This window comes from Notamacropus eugenii, chromosome 3, assembly GCF_028372415.1.
Source record: "Notamacropus eugenii isolate mMacEug1 chromosome 3, mMacEug1.pri_v2, whole genome shotgun sequence".
NCBI lineage: Eukaryota > Metazoa > Chordata > Mammalia > Diprotodontia > Macropodidae > Notamacropus > Notamacropus eugenii.
In genome coordinates this window covers 441,282,171-441,302,342 of record NC_092874.1, presented here as the reverse complement: position 1 = coordinate 441,302,342, position 20,172 = coordinate 441,282,171, and the positions used below count along the sequence as shown (strand labels likewise).

At 39.2% G+C, this 20,172-nt stretch overlaps 1 protein-coding gene across 5 annotated transcripts in view; it reads left to right on the top strand.

Annotated features, from left to right (window-relative positions):
* ITPR1 (inositol 1,4,5-trisphosphate receptor type 1) overlaps positions 1-20,172 on the top strand; it is a 384,526-nt gene that overhangs the window by 192,126 nt on the left and 172,228 nt on the right. For all 5 annotated transcript variants that reach the window (XM_072598619.1, XM_072598616.1, XM_072598617.1 and 2 more), the window contains 13 exons: positions 457-598; positions 1,390-1,543; positions 2,342-2,529; positions 6,572-6,710; positions 8,241-8,295; positions 9,839-10,004; positions 10,095-10,265; positions 10,978-11,043; positions 12,681-12,818; positions 15,642-15,767; positions 17,392-17,592; positions 18,224-18,475; positions 19,175-19,300. In XM_072598619.1, coding sequence (XP_072454720.1) covers positions 457-598; positions 1,390-1,543; positions 2,342-2,529; positions 6,572-6,710; positions 8,241-8,295; positions 9,839-10,004; positions 10,095-10,265; positions 10,978-11,043; positions 12,681-12,818; positions 15,642-15,767; positions 17,392-17,592; positions 18,224-18,475; positions 19,175-19,300 — 1,924 coding nt within the window. The remainder of the gene's footprint in view (positions 1-456; positions 599-1,389; positions 1,544-2,341; positions 2,530-6,571; positions 6,711-8,240; positions 8,296-9,838; positions 10,005-10,094; positions 10,266-10,977; positions 11,044-12,680; positions 12,819-15,641; positions 15,768-17,391; positions 17,593-18,223; positions 18,476-19,174; positions 19,301-20,172) is intronic.

Genomic DNA, 20,172 nt, shown 5'->3' with positions numbered 1-20,172 from the left:
TTTTAAAAAAGGAATCATTTGAAAACTAACTTTAATGCTGGTTATAATAAACTAGAGTCTGTAAGTGAGATTATGGAAACCAAACTAGTAAATTTTAGGATTGCCATCTTCCCCTACTACGTTATACCTGTCATTGCTCTAAGGTGCCTATTATGGTGGAGGTTAAATGTTATTTAAGTTTTAAAAGAATATTTAACTTTGTCGTCTTGACATGTCACTTTTCATTGTAATGGTTCCTCAAAGTACTGTCTGATTTCCATGTTCAACCTTCTTGAAATATGTAATTTAAAGAATGTTAGTTTTTGAAAAATTGTATTTGTGAAATGTTTTGCAGAGTTGGGTAAAATTCTATTCCTCATCTCAGTTATTTAAAAAGAGGCACGATAATATGTATATATTTATATATATATCTGTTGAGTTTCAGCCCAAAGTCTTAAATTTTATTTCTTCTTCCAGCTATGATAGCAGTGGAACTTCCAAAGATGAAATTAAAGAGAGGTTTGCTCAGACTATGGAATTTGTGGAGGAATATTTAAGAGATGTGGTTTGTCAGAGATTTCCTTTTTCTGATAAAGAGAAAAATAAGCTCACATTTGAGGTAAGGTGAAAATTTAAAATACTAGATCTTAAATGGACATTTTAGTAATAGGTGAATTGGAAAATATACACATTTGTATGTGTGCTTTTACATTGAAGCCCTAGTCTTTGTAGTATAGAGATGCTAGTTTAGATTTGCTCCTGAATCAAAACAGAGAGCAGTCTTTAAAAAAAAAAGCACAGCTTTGTCCAATAGTATAATAAAAGAGCCAAATGTAGATTCTGAATTGAAGCATACAAAATGGCAGAGATGAAAATGTACCCTGGCCTTAACAGTAAGTGAAATATTCTTCCTTAATCACTTCAAGAAGGTTACCTTTTATATTACGTTTTTCTTTCTTCTTGTGAACTTACCATTAGATTAGTCAGTAGTTTATTTGGTATTTAAAGCTATGTTTCCAGGTCTAGTGTTGATCTTTAGCTTTTTGGAAAGCATCTGTGTGAGAAGATTCTAGAAAATTTGGAATCAAAAGGTACTGTGTCAAACTATATTAAGGGAATCATGTAGGTCAAATGAATAAGTCAGCATTTTTCCTCCTCTTATCAAATATAACAGAGTAAAATAAAATGAATAACTTGGCAGTTTTCTTCATTAGAGATTTCTAACCAGCTTATTCATTTCATAAAAGTTTGTATAAAGTAAATTGAATAGAGTTTCTTCTGTTATCACAACATCGAGAATTTTTGCAAACTTGTCATTATGAACCAGAAGTCAGACTTAAAGTAAGGCAGGAAGAAGAACTCTGTTTTATATTCTTTCTAAGAGTATTTAATTCTTTTTTTAAAATATAGGTTGTAAACTTGGCCAGAAATCTTATCTATTTTGGTTTCTACAACTTCTCTGACCTCTTACGATTAACCAAGATCCTACTGGCTATCTTAGATTGTGTACATGTGACCACCATATTCCCTATTAGCAAAATGGCGAAAGGAGAAGAAAATAAAGGTTAGAAATAAGTGTTGGATGGCTAATATGGGAGTGTGTTTTGCAATGATTGCAATAATATAATTAATACCAGACTGCTTACTTTCACAATGTTGGGGGAAGGATTGAAGGGAGGGAAAGAATTCAAAACTCAAAATTTCTAAAAAATGAATGTTAAAAAATGAGGAAGAAGATTATTTGATTATGGTATTGTCATCATAAAAAATTCCTATTCCTTCTGAACTTCAGTCTTAGCTGCCTTTTATCATATACTTCTCTCAAACTGTATATATTGTACAAGTGTTAGCTTTTACTTTATCATATGAATATATAATGACATTATACATGATACTATCTTATTCAAATTATGTCTTGTTTCCTCAACTAGATTAGATTATAAAATCCTTGTAGTCTAATGTCATGTATTATACTGCATTTGGACTGGAGGAGGTGGGGCATGGGAGGTAGGAGGAAAGGTGGGTCCTATGGTGTCTCTCCAGGGTTGGCACTCTGTAGTTTGAAGGGAAGTATTTCTATTTGGAATCCTGCTGTCATTAAAGTAAATCAACTCTGTGGGGCTCAGGATGACTACCTTTCATGTTACTTGGATTTAGTTAGTATCCTAGAGCAGTTGTATATTGATGATCTCAGAGCCAGGGACCCTCTTTTTCAATATGAAACTTGCCAACATAGAGAGAAAACAGTTAAAAGATAAAGTTGGGTTCCCACTTGTAAAGGCAGATGCCCAACCTCAGCCCTCTGAGGGATAACCTGTAGAGATGAGGTCATAACTTTAAGATTGTCCTTTCCATTTCCTAGGGAGTAATGTGATGAGGTCCATCCATGGAGTTGGAGAACTGATGACTCAGGTTGTTCTTAGAGGAGGAGGGTTTTTGCCCATGACTCCTATGGCAGCTGCCCCTGAAGGAAATGTGAAACAGACAGAGCCTGAGAAAGAAGATATCATGGTCATGGATACCAAATTGAAGATCATTGAAATTCTTCAGGTACCTTCTAGTCAATGGGTGACCCCAGGGGCAGAAGAGCATTTTAAAAATGGCATCTCTTCCATCATGGGGAGCTGTAGTACTCTTGCTTGGGTAGGGTCAAAGGGCTTAGAGTTAATCTGATGTTTCCTTGAATGATAATTGATGAGATCATTGATTAAGAGCCAAAAGTTAACTTAGAGAGCATCTTGTTCACTTCTCTCATTTTACAAATGAGGAAGTTCAAATTCAGAAGATTTAAGCGACTTTGTTCATGGTCAAAGGGGATAATGTAGTTATTCAACTCGTAAGCATTTTTAATTACTAGTGCCTGGTGCTGTGACAAGTGCTAGGGACACAAAGAAGTGGAAGAGTCCCTGCCCTCCAGTTGCTTCTATTCTAAGTGCTTTGTGTCCATTGTTATTGCCCAAGCTCACGTAGGCAACAGAACTAGGATCTAAATCCAGATTATCCTCAAATTATGCTTTCTTTTCAATAAAAACCTCTTCAGTTGTATTTTCTCCTCTGCTTTATCATTATCATTATTTTTCATAATAATAATAGTTAACATATAGCACTTTAAGGTTTGCTGAGGGCTCTACATACAGTATCTCATTGGATCCTCATAACAACCCAATGAAGGTGAAGCCTATTATTATCTCTGTTTTACAGATGAGGAAACTGGAGTCAAGAGAGGTATTATGTAATTAGTAAGTGTCCAAGGAGGAATTTGAACCAAGGTTTCCTGACTGCAAATGCGGTGCTCCATCTGCTTCATCCCACAGCTTCTTTTATGAGAAGCAGTTTCAGAACATGACCCTAACCTGGAGTTCTAACCTCGCTAGTACTTCCGTGGTCTCTGCTGAGGTGTCCCCTTGGCTTTGTTAGATCTTTATTTATACGTTAGGAAAATATGGAGGGGATATTATTGGCCCACTTCAGCAACTACTTTCCTCATGGAAAATCCCTTTGAGTTTTCTGGTTCAAAATTTCTCCAAAAAGAGTGAAGAATTCTTCTATTTTCAGATTTATTTTTAAAGTAAAATACTTAAACAAAGTTTCACTTTGTTTAAGAATTTTTGTGCATTCTCTCCCCTTACTATCATCCCTGGGTGGCTTCTCCACTGCCACCCAATAGAACCCTCCCTTGTAACAAAAAAAATTGAGTTAAATAAAACATCAACACATTGTCCATGGCTGACAACATATGCTGCTTTCTGCTCCTGTATTTCACCACTTTTTCTGCCAAGACAGGAAGTCTGCTTTACCATCAGTCGACTGAAAGCATGATACAGTGTACTTTTAACCATACTTTTTTTATTAGCTCCTTTTTTTCAGAGTCTTTCTAAAAAGTTTGGGGACCAAACATTAGATGAACCTTTTTTCATTTTTGGATTCTCCATTTGCTATATTTAAAATTAGAATAGAAACAGACAAATGGGGGGAAAAAGCTTTGCAGCCAGTTACTCTGATAAAGCTCTCATATTGAAGATAAAAAGGAACGGATTCAAATTTCTAAAACTAAGAGTCATTCCCTAATACATAGATGGCCAAAGGATATTAACCAACAGTTTTCAAAGGCAGAAAGCCAATCAACAATTATATTTTTTAAATGTTTTAAATTCCTAATAATTAGAGAAATGTAATTAAGTTTAAAGTTCCCCCTCATACCCATCAGACTGACAAAGATGGCAGCAGAGGAAAATGACAAATGTTGGAGGGTTCAAGGACTGTGCAGGTCAGTGGGGTGGTGAATTAATGCAGCCATTCTGGAAAGCATGCTCCGCCCCAAATTCCTCAACTGTACTTTACTCTTTGACCTGGCTATACCACTACTGGACCCATACCCCAAAGAGATCAAAGAAAGAGGACTTATATGTCCAAAAAATTATGGAAGTAGGGTTTTTTTTTTTGATAGGAACCAAAAATTGGAACATAAGAGAGAATCCTAACACAACCACAACAGATGCTGAAGAAGCTTTTAAGAAAACAGAGCACTGATTTATGTTAAAAATCCTAAAAAGCATAAGCTTAAAAGGACTCTTCTTTATTTAATATGGTCAAAAGAATATATTTTAAACCAAGGAACTAACTTTTTTTTTTGCTTTGGAGAAACACTAGTACAAAATTGGATATAAAGCACGAATGCCCTCTCTCTCCACTATTATTTGACATCACTCTAAAAGTGCTAGCTGCTGCAGTAAAATGAGAACAGAAAGGTGTAAACGTTGGCAAGTATGAGGTGGCTATCTCTACTTAGAGATAGGATGATGGGATTACTTAGAAAAATCCTAGTTGCAGTGACTTTGTGTATGGACGTAGTGATGGATAAGATATCTTTCATTCAAAGAACAGTATGTGTAGGTTGATTGCAGGATGAACTTTTTGAGCACATCAGCTCTCAAGGAATATGTAATAAATGAGAGAAAAGATTATACTTGGCAACAGGGAGGAGAGTGCCTCAACTGACAGCGGCACAGATCCTCAAGTATGGAAGCGATGTGTGTGAGACCCTGTGCTCAGCAGTAAGGGATATTAAAATGAAAACTGGTTGAATTCCTGTCTTCAGTCTGTTGATGGTAGGAGTATGGGACTCAGAGGAGGAATATAACATGTAAACAAATAAATATAAGAAAAGGGAGAGTATGTTAAAGATAAAAGAGAAATACAGAGCAAATGCTCAAGGAAAATACAAGGAGGAAGGGAAAACTTTTTTTTTAAGCTGGTTGTCTCGTGGGAAAAGTTCTGAATTTAGAGCCAAAAGACCTGGAGTCAGATACCAACTTTCTGACTTACTGCCCAAAATGAGTGTAGGCAAGTCACTTGACTACACATTCCTCATCTCTGAGATGGGGGGTCTGGAATAAAAGGTCTCTGAGGTCTCTTCTAGCTCTCTCCCTGTGATTCTCTAATAAATGACCCTAAGGTCACTTCCAGTTCTAAATTTGTGATCCTATGATGAAGGATTAAGAAATGGGGGAGGTAGCATTTGAGTTTCACTTTTAAGGAGAAAGAAGAATGTTTGGATGAGCTGGCCTTTGTGAATGCATGGTCATGAGACTAGGAAACATTTAGAATGTAGAGGATGGGCAAAGGAATGATGGGAAATAGGTCTAGATGTTCACAAGCAGCAAAACTGTAGACTTCGAATGCCTGGCTAGGGAATTTATATTCTAAACTATAGTCAGTAAAAGACCCACTGAAGGTTTTAGGCTAACCAGGGAAAGGAGTAACAAATCATCAGGCTTGTGCCTTTGGAAGATTATTTTGGAAGCTATGTAAAAGATATACTCAAAAGGGGAGAGATTATAGGCAGGAAGGCTAGTTAGGAGTAGGGTAAGGATAGCTTTGTGAGAAGATATGATCTTAGATGAAACAGGTGGATGGAGAGAGGGAGGGAGGATGAGTCAAATTCTATGAATATATATCATTTTGTGAAAAATAGATTTTTAAAAAATTTACATCTATTGTTTTTATATCACTTAGATTTTACTTCATATCCTTCCTCCTTCCATGTCTAAAAGTACCATCCTTTATATCAGGGGATTGTTTTTTAAGAAAGAGAGGAAAAAGGAGAAAAAAACTGGCTAAACAGTACATAGAAGGAGAAGGAACAATTATATTTTAACAGTACCATACCTTACTAATGGTTTATTAATAAAAAATGGATTTTTTTTCTCTGTTCTCCTAGTTTTTCTCAGCATCCCATTTTATCCTTTCTACTGAAAGGCCCTTAACAACTATTGAATATGATTGAATTTCAAAATAGCATTTTTAGTATTGATTTACCATTAACCATTTATACCTGTGGCTATAGTAATGAAGACTCCATAAGAAGTTAAGGGGATAAGGGATGATTTAATACTCTGTATCCAAGCACATTTCTATTTAACCTGACTGTTTACAAATCAGCTAAATATTTGATTTACTAAGTTTTCAGAGCATCTGGTATGGCTGAAACCAGACCCAGGTCAAGTGCCACAGTTAGGGTGGGTGGGGGAGATGTATTAAAGGCAGTAAGTGAATGTAACCTATCTGTTTCCATTTCCACTTGAATCTCCAGTTTATTTTGAATGTGAGATTGGATTATAGGATCTCATGCCTCCTGTGTATATTTAAACGGGAGTTTGATGAAAGCAATTCACAGACTTCTGAGACATCCTCAGGAAGCAGCAGTCAAGAGGGACCAAGTAACGTACCAGGTCAGTTATTCCAACAATGGGTCTGCAAAGATGGAGTGGGGTCCGCAGTGGATAGAGAAAGTCAGATGTGTACTACCTTGGTTTTCATGTTTTTAGATGTGGTGAACCTTATTGGGTTTTTAACATAAAATGTTTGCATCTGTACTTGAAAATAGGATGAAAAAATGTATCGCTATTTTTCTTCTGTCCTTTTTTCCATTTCCTTTTTCTTTTCCTACTGAAGATCTGCTCTGACTTTGATCTCAAGTATTTTCATTGTGTTTCTATGCCCAATCCCGCAGGGAAAAGCCCATGTTCCATTATGAGGAAGATTAGGTTTCCTTCATTCTTTTCTTTTTTTTTTTTTTGCTTTTAGATAGTAAGATAAGTATATTTATTTTAGTGGTTTCTTCAGAATCAGTCAGCAGCTCTACCACAAGTCCTGGGGGCTTCCTGGCAACTGACATTTTTTGCAAAGCAGGCCTTTTCATTACCAGAAAATTCAGAGTGCCACACTCCTGATCAGACTTCTTTGTGAACTCTCCCCATTAGCCTTCCAGAAACATTTAGACTCTCCCTCTGTCCTCCTACTGCATGACCAGTAACAGTGGCCTCTTTGACCTTTGTGTTTGTGTCCATGAGCTTTGTACCCACCAGCTAGAGTTCCTCTACAGATACATGGGGCATTTTCCTGGCCTCCATTGGAACAGAATGGGCAGCAGTTGCCCTAAAGGTTGCAGTCAGTGCTCTTTGGGGTTACTGCACTTGGACAGTGTTCCGTGTAGCTCCCGAAACCAGGATCCACTCAGAGGAACTTCTGGTCATAGAGAAATTGTGTTCACTTCCCTAGGAATGGACTATTAGGGTAGATATGCCTGCCCAAAGTAAAAGGCATCCGTGGATAAAAAGATGCTTCCTTTTAGCCCTAAACCTCCTGAAACCAGGCATGGTGAAGGCAATGACTTTATCTTAAGGAAGGGTTAGATTTCAAGGGGAAAGTGATATGGAGAACAGCAGTCACATAAACCTCAACACAAGCATTTCATGACATGGGTAAGAGAAAGCTTGCTTCCTAACTTACTATTTCTAATTCTGGCTCCCATGTGGTAAGGGCACAGGTATTTTTGGTAAGTGCTCGGGGATAAGAGCAAATGATTCCGGACATCAAGGAGTTGGTTAGCTGCCTAATACTTCTTTAGCAGTTGAGGGCCCCGGGTATTTCCTGAAGATTAATGAATCCCTCACTCCCCAGGAAACACCCACTCAGTGAGGCAGCTATCTGTGTTATAACTTAGGAATGAATGGAGGGGGGGAGTAGGAGCCTAGGGATGATGTGTGGTCATAATTTGTTTTCTTTTTTCTCTTAAAAGTGATGATAATTTTATTAAAGGAGAATGGAACACCATTAGAAAATGTCAGGGGACTTAAATCTAAACTGTTTTTTGATGATAAATTTCAGTTAGCGTTTTCTGGCAAAACATTTCCAAATGCTGAGGTCATGTATGTTAGTGTTCTCAAATGAAATGAATGTATATATTCCTCATTTTTCAGGAGCTCTTGACTTTGAACATATTGAGGAGCAAGCTGAGGGAATCTTTGGAGGAAGGAAAGTATATTTCAATATTATATGGCATCTGTTTCTGTCTGTCCCTTGGCCTTTATTTCTTGCAGTCAAAGGAAATACAGGCTTTTTTCAGGCTAAATTTACTTAGTTGGTTCCTTGGAATTCTGAATACTCAAGGTAGCTAGAAGAGATGTCTACATGAATTAATGAATGAATGACAAAGTATTTATTAAGTGCTGTTGTCTGTGCTAAGCACTGGGGATACATATACAAAAGAGAGTTTCTGCCTGCAAGCGTCACAGAGTCACAGAATTTGAGAGCTGGAAACAGCCACCTAGTCCCACACATACACCAGTGATCTCCACCATAATATGCCCGACAAGTAGTCCTTCTGTATCTACTGAAAGGCTTCCTTTCTAGTATAGACACAGATAGGGAGATAATTGACAGGGAAGGGTGAAATCATAGGGATGATCAGCAGAGCTATGGGGCAGATGAATGCACTTTCTAAAAATAATGGTAATATTGATATGATTCCTGTTCTCAGAGTAAGAGGTGAAAAATGAAGGTGAGGGGGACTGAATTTAAGAGCGTGGAAAAAGGAACACTTGGTCAGGTGGCAAGGGCCAGCTAGATAGAATCAGCTCTGTCCAGTCAGCATGACCCCACTGGGCATCCATAACTGCTCTGCTGGGAAGGGGTGACCTACTTTCAGCACCATCCATCTGAAGTTCTGATTGGTCACCACATCAGCTAGAATCTTTAGAGCTGTTGAGACCTCACAGCTCAGTCTTGTCTGTTACTAGCTATTTAACCTTAGGCAAGTCACTCAATGGTTCTCTAAAATAAACGATGATTATTGTGACATCCTTATCATCCCTAATCCCTATCTTTTTTGGTTTTATTGAAGGAGAAAAAGGGGATGATATCAATGTTATCAATACCATTATTATTAAATTTTAATCATATCATCCTTCTGACACATAACTAGCTCTGTGACTCTGGACAAGTTACCTAGTATCTCTTCTCAGGGTCCCAGACAACTCTCTAAGATTATAAGTTACAGAGCAGGTGCCTCTATTTTAGGAATGGAAAGTCCTTTCTGTGAGCCACCTACCTGAATGACATCCCAGGTCTGATTAATATGTGTTTGTTTATGAATATGTGTGTCTTAGAGAGAACTGATGAAAATTGAAAGAGGAACAGAGAAAGAGAGAGTTGTATATATGGGTGTGCTAACTACTGAATTACTGATTTTTTTTCAGTCTGAAGGATACAGACTTCAGATGTTCTTTAGATATTAAAAGAAAATGACAGAGGAATCCAGACTCACCAAGATGGAGTTCTAATGGCAAACATACATGATAAAATACATGATATAACATGTATTCTCTCTGTTTGATAGATTAGGGAACAAGGTTCAGAGAGCTGAAGTCCTTTGTCCACAGTTAGACACACCTTGTTAGTATCAGACTTGAGACCCAAACCCAGGGCTCTGGGCCCTTTCTGCCAAGTGGTGCTTCATGGGCGAGGTGGGAAAGTTTACAGTAAATTTACCCTTTTCTCCCCTTCCCCACGTTTGTAGTGAAGAGAACACACCATTGGACTTGGACGATCATGGAGGCAGAACATTTCTCCGAGTCTTGCTCCATTTGACCATGCATGACTATCCACCCCTTGTGTCAGGGGCTCTTCAGCTTCTCTTTAGACACTTCAGTCAGAGGCAAGAAGTTCTTCAAGCATTCAAACAGGTAGCTTTTTGTGGGTCTCAGCTGTTTCCACTGTAGTTTTTGTCCTTCAGAAATGTGTTGTGTTCAACTAATGGATTATATTTATGTAAGGTTCAACTGCTTGTTACCAGCCAAGATGTTGACAACTACAAACAGATCAAACAAGACTTAGACCAACTGAGATCCATAGTGGAAAAGTCAGAACTTTGGGTGTATAAAGGGCAGGGACCCGATGAGACAATGGATGGAGTATCTGGTGAAAATGAACACAAGAAAACAGAGGTGAGGAATCTTAAGTCATTCCTGATGAAGCTATATTGCAAATCCAGGTAAATCATTCAAACTTGTCATGTCAGTGGCATCAGAATGTCCCAGTGTAGAATCTGTTACTGCTGTTAAAGACCAGTTGTGGTCTTGACATTGTCATCTTAGAGAACTGCCTGGGGGCATGGTGAGGGTAAAGGATTTGCCTGTCATCACGTAGCTAGTATGTATAGACTAGAACCGAGGTCTTTCCAACTCTGTTCCTCTATCCCTTATACTATGTGCTCCCTCATAATCTAGGTAAATAATTTCTCCCTAAAGGGACTAAACTTTTAACTACAAGTCCAAAATATAATTTGCTTCTCAAAGTGTGAAAAGCAGCCACAGTCCCCTCATTTTGCCTCCAACCATTCTCTTTCGCCAGCGTATTAGCTTTTGTTTGAATGCATTAATTAATTACATTGGTTAGACATGGAATCCAGACTCACAGAATGGATTAGCTAACTTCACTGACAATAGCTGCTAAATACGCTGAGACTGCACTGCTAGCTCCAGCCTGGTATCGGACAGAAACATGGTGCCGATCTGACACAGTCCCCGTCTCTGCTACTAGAAAATGATTTCCAGGCTTTATGCTGATTTAGTCATCCACTTTACATATGATACTAAAAAATGTATAGTCACATCTGAATTATGCAGTAACAGGAAATATGTATGTTTTGTTTACTAGGAAGGGAGCAACAAGTCGCAAAAGCATGAAAGTACCAGCAGCTACAACTACCGAGTGGTAAAAGAGGTAAGATTCCAACCCCCCCTCCCCTTTTTCTTTTTTCCTTTCTCATGGTAAACTACACCAGTGCTCTAGGTCAACTGGCACCCTGAATATCTTAGCTTCTTTCTCTGTAGAAATCAGCCCTTAGCTTTAGAGCATGGGTTCTTAGCTTTTTGTGTATCTAGGGACCTTTTGGCATTCTCATGAAACTTATGGACCTCTTCTCAGAATGATTTTTTTTAGTATTTTCTTTTTCTTTTTTTCCAATTACATATACAAACAATTTTTAACACTGATTTTTAAAACTTTGAGTTCCAAATTCAGAATATTATTAAATGCAGTAAGTAACACACAGACAAAGGAAAACAATTATATTGTAATAGTGTTATCAAAATATTTTTTAAAAAAAGTTCATAGATCCCAGGTTAAGACCCCTAGCTTTGGGCCATCCAAAATGAGAAGGCTTTAGCAACAGCGATATTTTCCACAAGAATTTATCTTTCTCAGGCTTTGCGGTCTATGGCTATGTATCCGAAGAATTCATCTTTTCAAAAATTTTCTTTAACTCCCCATTGCCTCTTGGATTTAGATTTCCCAGTCTGCAATTTTAAGCCCTTCACAACCTGGCTCCAGGTCACCATTCTAACCTTATCTCTCATTACTTCCTTTTATACAATTCAGATTCCCCCCAGTTGGCCCATTCTCCCAAATCAGCCTTTCATCTCTTGCCTCCATGCATTTACACATACAGTAGTCTGTGGCTGGAATACATTGCATCTTTCCCTTTCCCTTAGAATGGTTCCCTTCTTTCTAGGCTTTGGTGCTCTCTGCTATGGGAAGCATTTTCCTAATCCCCACAGTTGCAGCATTCTCTTCCACTTGACGTTATTTTGCATTTGCCTGCCTGTGTACTCTAGCTTAGAGATTTGAGAGAAAGGACTTGTGTTTTGGTTTTTATTTGCCCTGAGCATTTAATAAATATTTTAAAATGATTTTTATGGATATTTTTGTTTTCCTAGTGCCTAAATTTTCCCCATTTCCCTTTCCCTTCCCCTCCCCAAGAGCCATATTATATAATACAGAATATTTCTTAACAACAACAACAAAGAAAGAGGATTAAGAGAAATCAGACAATCCACAATGTTGATCATTGCATCAAAAAGAAATTGACATCCTACGTAGTATTTCACATGGGGAACTTGTCATCTCTGCAGAATGGAGAGATGGAGAAGTGTCTTCTTACATCTCTTCTTTGGGGGCAGGCTTGTTTTGTGTAATTTGGTAACATTTATCTTCAGCTGTTTTGGGATTGGTTCCCCCCTATTTACAGTGTTGTAGTATAAATATTTTGAATTGAATTGAATATCAAAAAACCCACCATTCTGAAGACTGGAGCCTCCAACCAGGCTGTCTGTATAGCAACCAATAACCAATACGTTTGACTTTTACAATAACTGTCTTCAGCACCTGTTTATAAACAAGCCTTGTCTGGTTCTCTCTGGAACCTACTTTCTGTTCAGTAGGGTTATTAGCAATGGAGGTGCTTCCCACCTATTTTTGCCACTTAGCTATCTTCCCCTCTCTTCTTAATACAATTCATATTCAGAGAACTCTAGTACTTCTGAGAAGACCGATTAAGCAGACCTATTGCTTTCTTCCAGATTTTAATTAGACTTAGCAAACTGTGTGTCCAAGAGAGTGCCTCTGTCCGGAAGAGCAGAAAACAGCAACAGCGACTATTGCGAAACATGGGAGCCCATGCTGTGGTCCTGGAGCTCCTACAAATCCCCTATGAGAAGGTAAGTGAGGCACACAGCAAAGACATCTATCACAGAATCAGTCTTGCATTCTTATCCCTTGATTTCCTCCTCTTCTCAGACTCTCATGAATGAAGATACTGTTAATGTTTGAACATTTTGAGCACAAAAAAGAGAGCTTACCAAAATGATGGAGGGGGAAAGTATGTGGTGTGGGGTGGAGTTGGGGGGAGCAGTTAGTCACTGAGAAGCCTTTGGAAGCAGATGTTAATAGGCTCGATTTTCAGACCCATTGGGTAATGCTTTAGGCCAAGGACCTTTTTTCTTAACTAAAGATACCAGAAGTTGAGTTACCTGGAAATGGAAAATGTCATCTTTTAGATATAGTTTGTAAACATGACTTATAGACAGAAGGTAGAACATTCTCTGTCAGGTGCTTCCTTCCTGTGATATAATGGCTATGCTCAGTTGTCAAAGATTGTATCAATGGAACACACATTCTGGTCAGTCTTAACCAAGAATGCCAAGTCAGAGACCTGGCCCAGCTGAGGGCATAGAGAGGATTATAGAAGTAACCAAAGATAAGTGAAAGTAAAGATTTCATTTTTCTCATCCAAGTTAACAGACCCCAAACTCTAATTATGGATCCTAGGTTAAGAACCTGTGGTCCAGGATTGATCTGAAAATGGGTCATCTCAATGACAGATTACTATTAATGCTGGTTACCTTTTTGGATTCCTTTTCATAAGGAAAAGATATTCAACTAACTCACAGTCTATCTGGTAGAAATTTTTAGGTAAGGATAAAATTGTGTAGAAGCATTTAAAATGATGGCCATGAGCCAGAGATGTGTCTTTGTTAAGGAACACCCTCATGGTGAAGCTTTCAGGCAACAAGCATTTCCCAAGTGCTTGTTATATTCTAGGAATGATGCTAAGGGCTAGGTTTACAAAGAAATGCGAAAAAGTATACTGTGTTCCCCTCAATTCATGGCCTTGCCAGATCATGCTTAGACTTTGAAAATTCTTTAAACCTTCCACTGCCCTCTATCTATTGTCAAAACACATAGCTAAGATTCTTTCATAAAGCAAACATGAGGCCTCTGCTTCCTCTCCCTCAAAGGGGGGTTTTGAGAATCCTTTGGGATGAGATCTATAAAAGTGCCTTGGGAGCAAAAGAAGTCCTGTATGAATATGATGGAATTGTGTTTTACTCTGTTTCAAGGGATGCTCATTACTTTCCCTATCAGATTCCTCTTTCCTTACTCAAAATTGGGTAAAATTTCTCCAAACAGATGTGGAACATGATGGGGAGGGATTTGGATGTTTCAGTTGCCCCAAAAGGCAGACCTAGAATACTTGGGTAGAAGTTACTAAAAGGTAAATTTGAGCATGATAGTTAGAATAAACTTCTTACCAGTTAGAGAAATACAAAAGTCGAATGAGTTGCCTTGGAAAGGAGCTGGTTTCCCCTCATTCTAGGTCTCCAGGAACCACTTTTTCAGATACAATGCAGATAGGTTTGTTGTTCAGGTACATCGACTGGGATGGCCTCTCAGATCACTTCCCACCCTGAGATTCTCTGAATCTGGTGTAGTCTGCGCAGATGGGCTAAACTAGGTCAAGGGTAACCTTTGGTGATTGGGGGAGAGGGTGTGTCTACCTCAAGCATATGCCAACTTCTCTTGGTGGAATGGGTAGGAACAATTTGTTCCAACATAGAGGCTACTACAGCTGAAGTTGTGGAGAGCTTTTAGAGCTTAGCTAAAAGAGACACCAAGGTTATCTACTACATCTTGAGTCATCATCAGTCATCTTGACTCTGTCCTGCCAACAGGACTGTGACAACTCTAGAAGAGACAGTGAGGCTCGATGACTTCCTCTGCCTCACTAAAATCTACTTTATACATGAATCAAAAGATACCACCCATACCATTTTACTATGCAGGTGGTTGACTTGGCAGAGATAACTTGAAAGGCAAACCTAAGAGATGGGTGCATGACAGTGTATTTTCAATAACAGAGAAAAAAATGACAGTGACTTACCTTCAGGGGGCTCGAGTGGCCTTGTATCCATAATCCACATGAATGAATGAATTTGAATTGGGGAAGACTTTTTATAAGTTGTCATTTTCTCTGTGCCAACTTGTAGCATAAAATCAGGAATTAAAATGTTTTGATTCAAGTAGTTAAACCATTTTGTTGGGATGTATGTTGCTTTATTTATTTATTTTTGGGGACCAGACCTGAGATCATTGGTGTGGAGATCCTCTGGGTGTGAAAATTAACTCATTTAAGCATTAGAGGATTGCTTGGGACACTGAGATTTTAAATGACTTCCCCATGTGCTCTTCATGAGAAAGTCTATTTTGGAGTCAGGACATGAACGCTTATCTTCCTAGTTCTGAGGCTAGCCAGTCTCTCTATTTGGCCATGCCACATCTCTCTGTTCCTAAAAACAAATGGTTTCCTCTGGACCAATGGATGCCAAAGTGGCATATCTGCAGAACACCATTTCATCATCAAAGTTTTCAGTTTGTCCAAAAGGCTTAGTTCATAAAGACCTTTGAATTCTACTATGTATAGATTACAGAGCTGGAAGGTTATTTAGAGAGCATCTAACCCAATACCCTTATTTTATAAGTGAGTGAATTGAGGCTCAGATAGTGACTTGACAAAGATCATGCACACCGTCTCAGTGTCTTACACCCAATAAATACGGAGTGACTGCCTCACACAGCTAGCTAGTGAAATAGATGTCATAGGAGTCCACATCTTCCACCTTGCAGTTCAGTATTCTTTCCTTTCCACTCCCCCATTCCTGTTCACCCTCTTAACCCTGGATCTTCCTAATTATTCCACCCAGGCTGAAGATACACGGATGCAGGAGATCATGAAGCTGGCTCATGAGTTTTTACAGAACTTCTGCGCTGGTAATCAGCAGAACCAGGCTCTCCTCCACAAGCACATAAACCTCTTTCTGAATCCTGGGGTAAGGATCAGTGACCACTTGGAGCCGTAGAGAAAAAGGGCATGAGGCAAGAAGGATGGCTTGTCTTGTGAAATTTTGTTCTTCTTGGGTCTGGAACCAGACTGGTCCAGATGGGTACCCTGGAATCCCGTTCAGAAGCTGTGAATGTTGCCTGGTGTACCACAAAAGGAGAATGGTAACCAAAAATGTATAAAGGGCAGGATGAGTTGAGAAGTATGGGGGGTGGGGTTTGATTAAAGACACTAGTTTTGATTTTTCTAAAGTATCACCTGCCTCCCACCCTCCCCCTTCTCCTTCCACCCTAAAAAAAAAGGTTTTAATTGAGTCAGGGCAGTGAGGTGGCATGGTGGATATGCTGGATCTGAAGTCACAAAGACCTGAACTCAGATGCAGCCAGACACGTACTAGTTGTGTGACCCTGCACAAGTCACTGCATCCCTATTTGCCTCAGTTTTCTCATCTGTAAAAAAAATAAAAATAAAATGGGGATAATAATAGCATCTGCTTCCCAGGGTTGTTATGAGGATGAATTGAGATAATAATTATAAAACACATAGCACAGTGCTTGGCACATAGCAGGCAATATATAAATATTATTATTATTAATCTCTTCTTTTCTAATTAGTTATTTTTAAATTGAACAACACCCACCTGGAATCAAGTCTATACTTGTAACAAAGGAAAAGGCCTAGGTTCAAATCCTACCCTTGGTTTTTATAAGCTATGTAACCTGAGTCAAGTCAGTTAATCTCAGTATCTCAGAACTTCTCTACTAGGTCACTCTGCAGGGTAGGATGAGGTAGTAAATAGAGAGCCAGGCTGAAAAAAGGCCTGGATCAAACCCTGCCTGTGATACCTGCTAACTCTGTAATCCTGGACAAGTCACTTAGCCTGTGTGTCTCAGAATTTATTTACAAAGCCATCAGTCTTTGCATTTTGGCAGAGTGGCTGTCAACCCACCTGAATTCATTGCTTAGTGATTAACAAACAAACTCCCACCTGGTTACCCCATCCCTCTTGAGGTCACTCTCTCATTATTCAAACCCAGTTCTCAATTTCACACTTTTCACTCCTCCCCCAGCCCAAGCATCCCACTCTAAAGCTGCCCACTCCTTCCCTTGTGTGACTTTGTCTCCCCACTCTTAGAATTTTAACTGGCCGTTACCCACAGCTGGAATGCCCTCCCTTCTCATCTGTGTCTTCTGGCTCCCCAGTCTTCTTTCAAGTCCCAGATCAAACCCCACCTTCTACATTCTACAAAAAGCCTTTCCTGAGCCTCAGTCCCTTCTCTCTGTTGATTACTCCTGTGCAGAGAAAGGACTGGTTTGTAGTGGAAAGGACTTTTTTCACCTGGGAATTGCTATCTGAATAATGACCCAGGTCTGGTTCATGCCTGTACATCTCTGCTACTGTCACTTCACATGTGTGTGAAAACCAAGTCAGCAACATGTGATAGTTTGGGGATGGTGGCAGCCATCTCTTACCGTCCCAGCAATTTCCCAAGCTAATGAAGTCACAAATCATTTGCATGAGCTATACATGTTACTCATCCTCACACTTCCTGAATACTTAGACATCCTTTTTATTCAGTTTCCTTAAACTGAGACTTTCCTTCCCATGTTAGATCCTGGAGGCAGTGACAATGCAACACATTTTCATGAATAACTTCCAGCTTTGCAGTGAGATCAACGAGAGAGTCGTCCAGCACTTTGTTCACTGTATTGAAACACACGGCAGGAATGTTCAGTACATCAAATTCCTGCAAACAATTGTCAAGGCCGAAGGGAAATTTATTAAGAAGTGCCAAGATATGGTCATGGCTGAGGTGAGCGAGAGCTGCTAGCTTCTGTATAGTCACTGCCGGGGTGAGGTAGGAATTTTCCATTGGACATTGTCAGCTGAAAAAGCCTTTGAGTGTAGGGGCTAGAGAGTTGGCCACAGACTTAGGAAGCCCTTGGTCTGAGTCGGGCCTCTACCCTGGCTATGTCACCCTGGGCAGGTCCCTTACCTTCTCAGTACAAATGGTCGCTGGAGCAGTTGCCTATCTGGTAGAGAGAATTTCCATATCCAGGATCTCCATGTGACAAAGAAAATCACAGGTCCTATCCTTATCCTGATTATAATTGTCAAACCTAACACAGTATGAAGTTCCTCTTTTGTAGAGGATTTCCCTCCAAAGCCAGTTATTTTCTTGCAATTAGTTTTGCACTCAGGTCATATGTATTTTCTATATCCTTGGGATAGAAGTGGGGTATAAACAATGCTTAATTTGGGAAAGGGGATAAAACCAGCAGAGTATAAATGAGCTGTTATATCTTCTGTGTTATCATTTGGAAGTTTAGCACTGGAAGGCCAGTGATAGAACCTTTCTTTTTTTTATCTCAATAAAAAGATTTCTGTAGCGTTTTATTTCCTTTCAAGCTTTTGATAAACATGGTTTTTCTTCCTTTTTGTAGTTGGTCAATTCAGGAGAAGACGTCCTTGTGTTCTACAATGACAGGGCCTCCTTCCAGACGCTCATCCAGATGATGAGATCAGAGAGGGACCGAATGGATGAAAACAGCCCTCTGATGTACCATATCCACTTGGTAGAACTCTTAGCAGTCTGCACGGAGGGTAAAAATGTCTACACAGAGATCAAGTGTAACTCCCTCCTTCCCTTAGATGACATTGTCCGAGTAGTGACCCATGAGGATTGCATCCCTGAGGTGAGTGAGGTTCAGCAGGGCTGCAGTGTAACGTCTAATCTTCTCAGTGTGTTTGGAGTTGAGATTCACAGTTTTTAATTCTGGTTTCTTGGAATGAAGAGTTATACCTTCCTAGCCCAGAAAAAAATTCTATCATATCCTTTTTTTTAACTTAAGTATCAAAAATAGGCTTATCATCCTGTGCCAGGAAGAATTAGTCTTCAGTCTTGCCTTCATAAGAGAAGTAGATGGACTTTTGTAGTCATTAGGATCATAGACTTGAAGCTGGAAGGGTATGAGGTGGAGGCCATGCAGTCCAACCCTCTTAGTCTACAGATGTGGAAACTCCAGCCAAGAGAGGTTATTGTAAATTGCCCAAGGTCATACATGTACTAAGTGTTGGAGGTAGGATTTGAACCCTGGCCCTCTGACTCCTAAGACAGTTACCACATTTATAAAATACAGATAGTCACAGCGCCTGCCTCATAGAATTGTTATAACATCGGTGAATTACTATGTGTAGAACACTTTTAAAGCCTCACAATGCTATGTAAAATGAACTGTTGTTATTATTAACTCACAGGTTCTTACTTAGAATTAGAAAGTAACTTAGAAATTGTCTAGTGCAATCCTTTTGTTTTACACATTTTATGACGTGGGCGTTAGCTTCTAGCCTGCACAACAATTTGTCTTCTTACCACCTTTTTTTTATCCTTCCAGGTTAAAATTGCCTACATCAACTTCCTGAACCATTGCTATGTGGACACTGAGGTAGAAATGAAGGAGATTTACACCAGTAACCATATGTGGAAGTTGTTTGAGAATTTTCTTGTAGACATCTGCAGGGTAAGAACATTTCGAAATCGAAGATGAAGTCTGTCCTGGTGATTCTGGCTTTGGTTGCTGACCATATTCTTTAACAGCCTGTTATCAGAGAAAACACCCAGGCCTTTGAGGTCAGACTTCTTTTGGCCTCTGTAAAAAGAGAGCTACATCTCGAGAGTCCCTCCCATGGCTAAATCTGTGAGCCTGTGCATGGAAGTCTCCTTGTCTGTTTACTTTTGCCCTCTTACCTTTTGCTTTTTGCTGATTGTGGATTTTACTAGTTATATTCTGGAAAGAAATTTGTCTATTTTCTTTTTTTAGCCACGACTTGTTTTCTAAGATAGTATCTGTCATGATGATGTAGGCAAGGTTTGTGGGGATCTCCCCACCTCATTAATAGTCACAAAATTCAGCCCTATAGGAAAATGTTCCTGGACTTGGCCATTTATTTTTGTGACTTTTCTTTGTGTGGGAACCTGTGGCATATCTCATCTTTTAATGTTTCTTTTCTAACTCAGCACATAATAGATTTTCCTATATCCTTTTTGGTTTTGTGCATCAGGTGTAGTAAGCATGTCAAATGCCGAGAATATTTACTGTCTGGTGTCAGATGTGCAGACAGAAATATTAGGGCCAGAGCCTGGAAAGCACTTAGAGTACTAGCTTACTTTGCCATGTGCCAGAGACCTTCATTTAATAGCACTCGGCAGCAAATGTCAGAAACCTTTCAGGCTTTGACTTTTCAACTCCTACCAGTTCCCCTTGGCCTTTTCCCAAACTAGCCTAGGGCCTTCAGGGTGGAACAGTTCAATTCCTGAATTGTTCAGAGGAAGGATAGGGTAGTGTGGAGAGTCCTGTACTTTGAAGATTTGGCTTCTTACTCAAGTCACTTG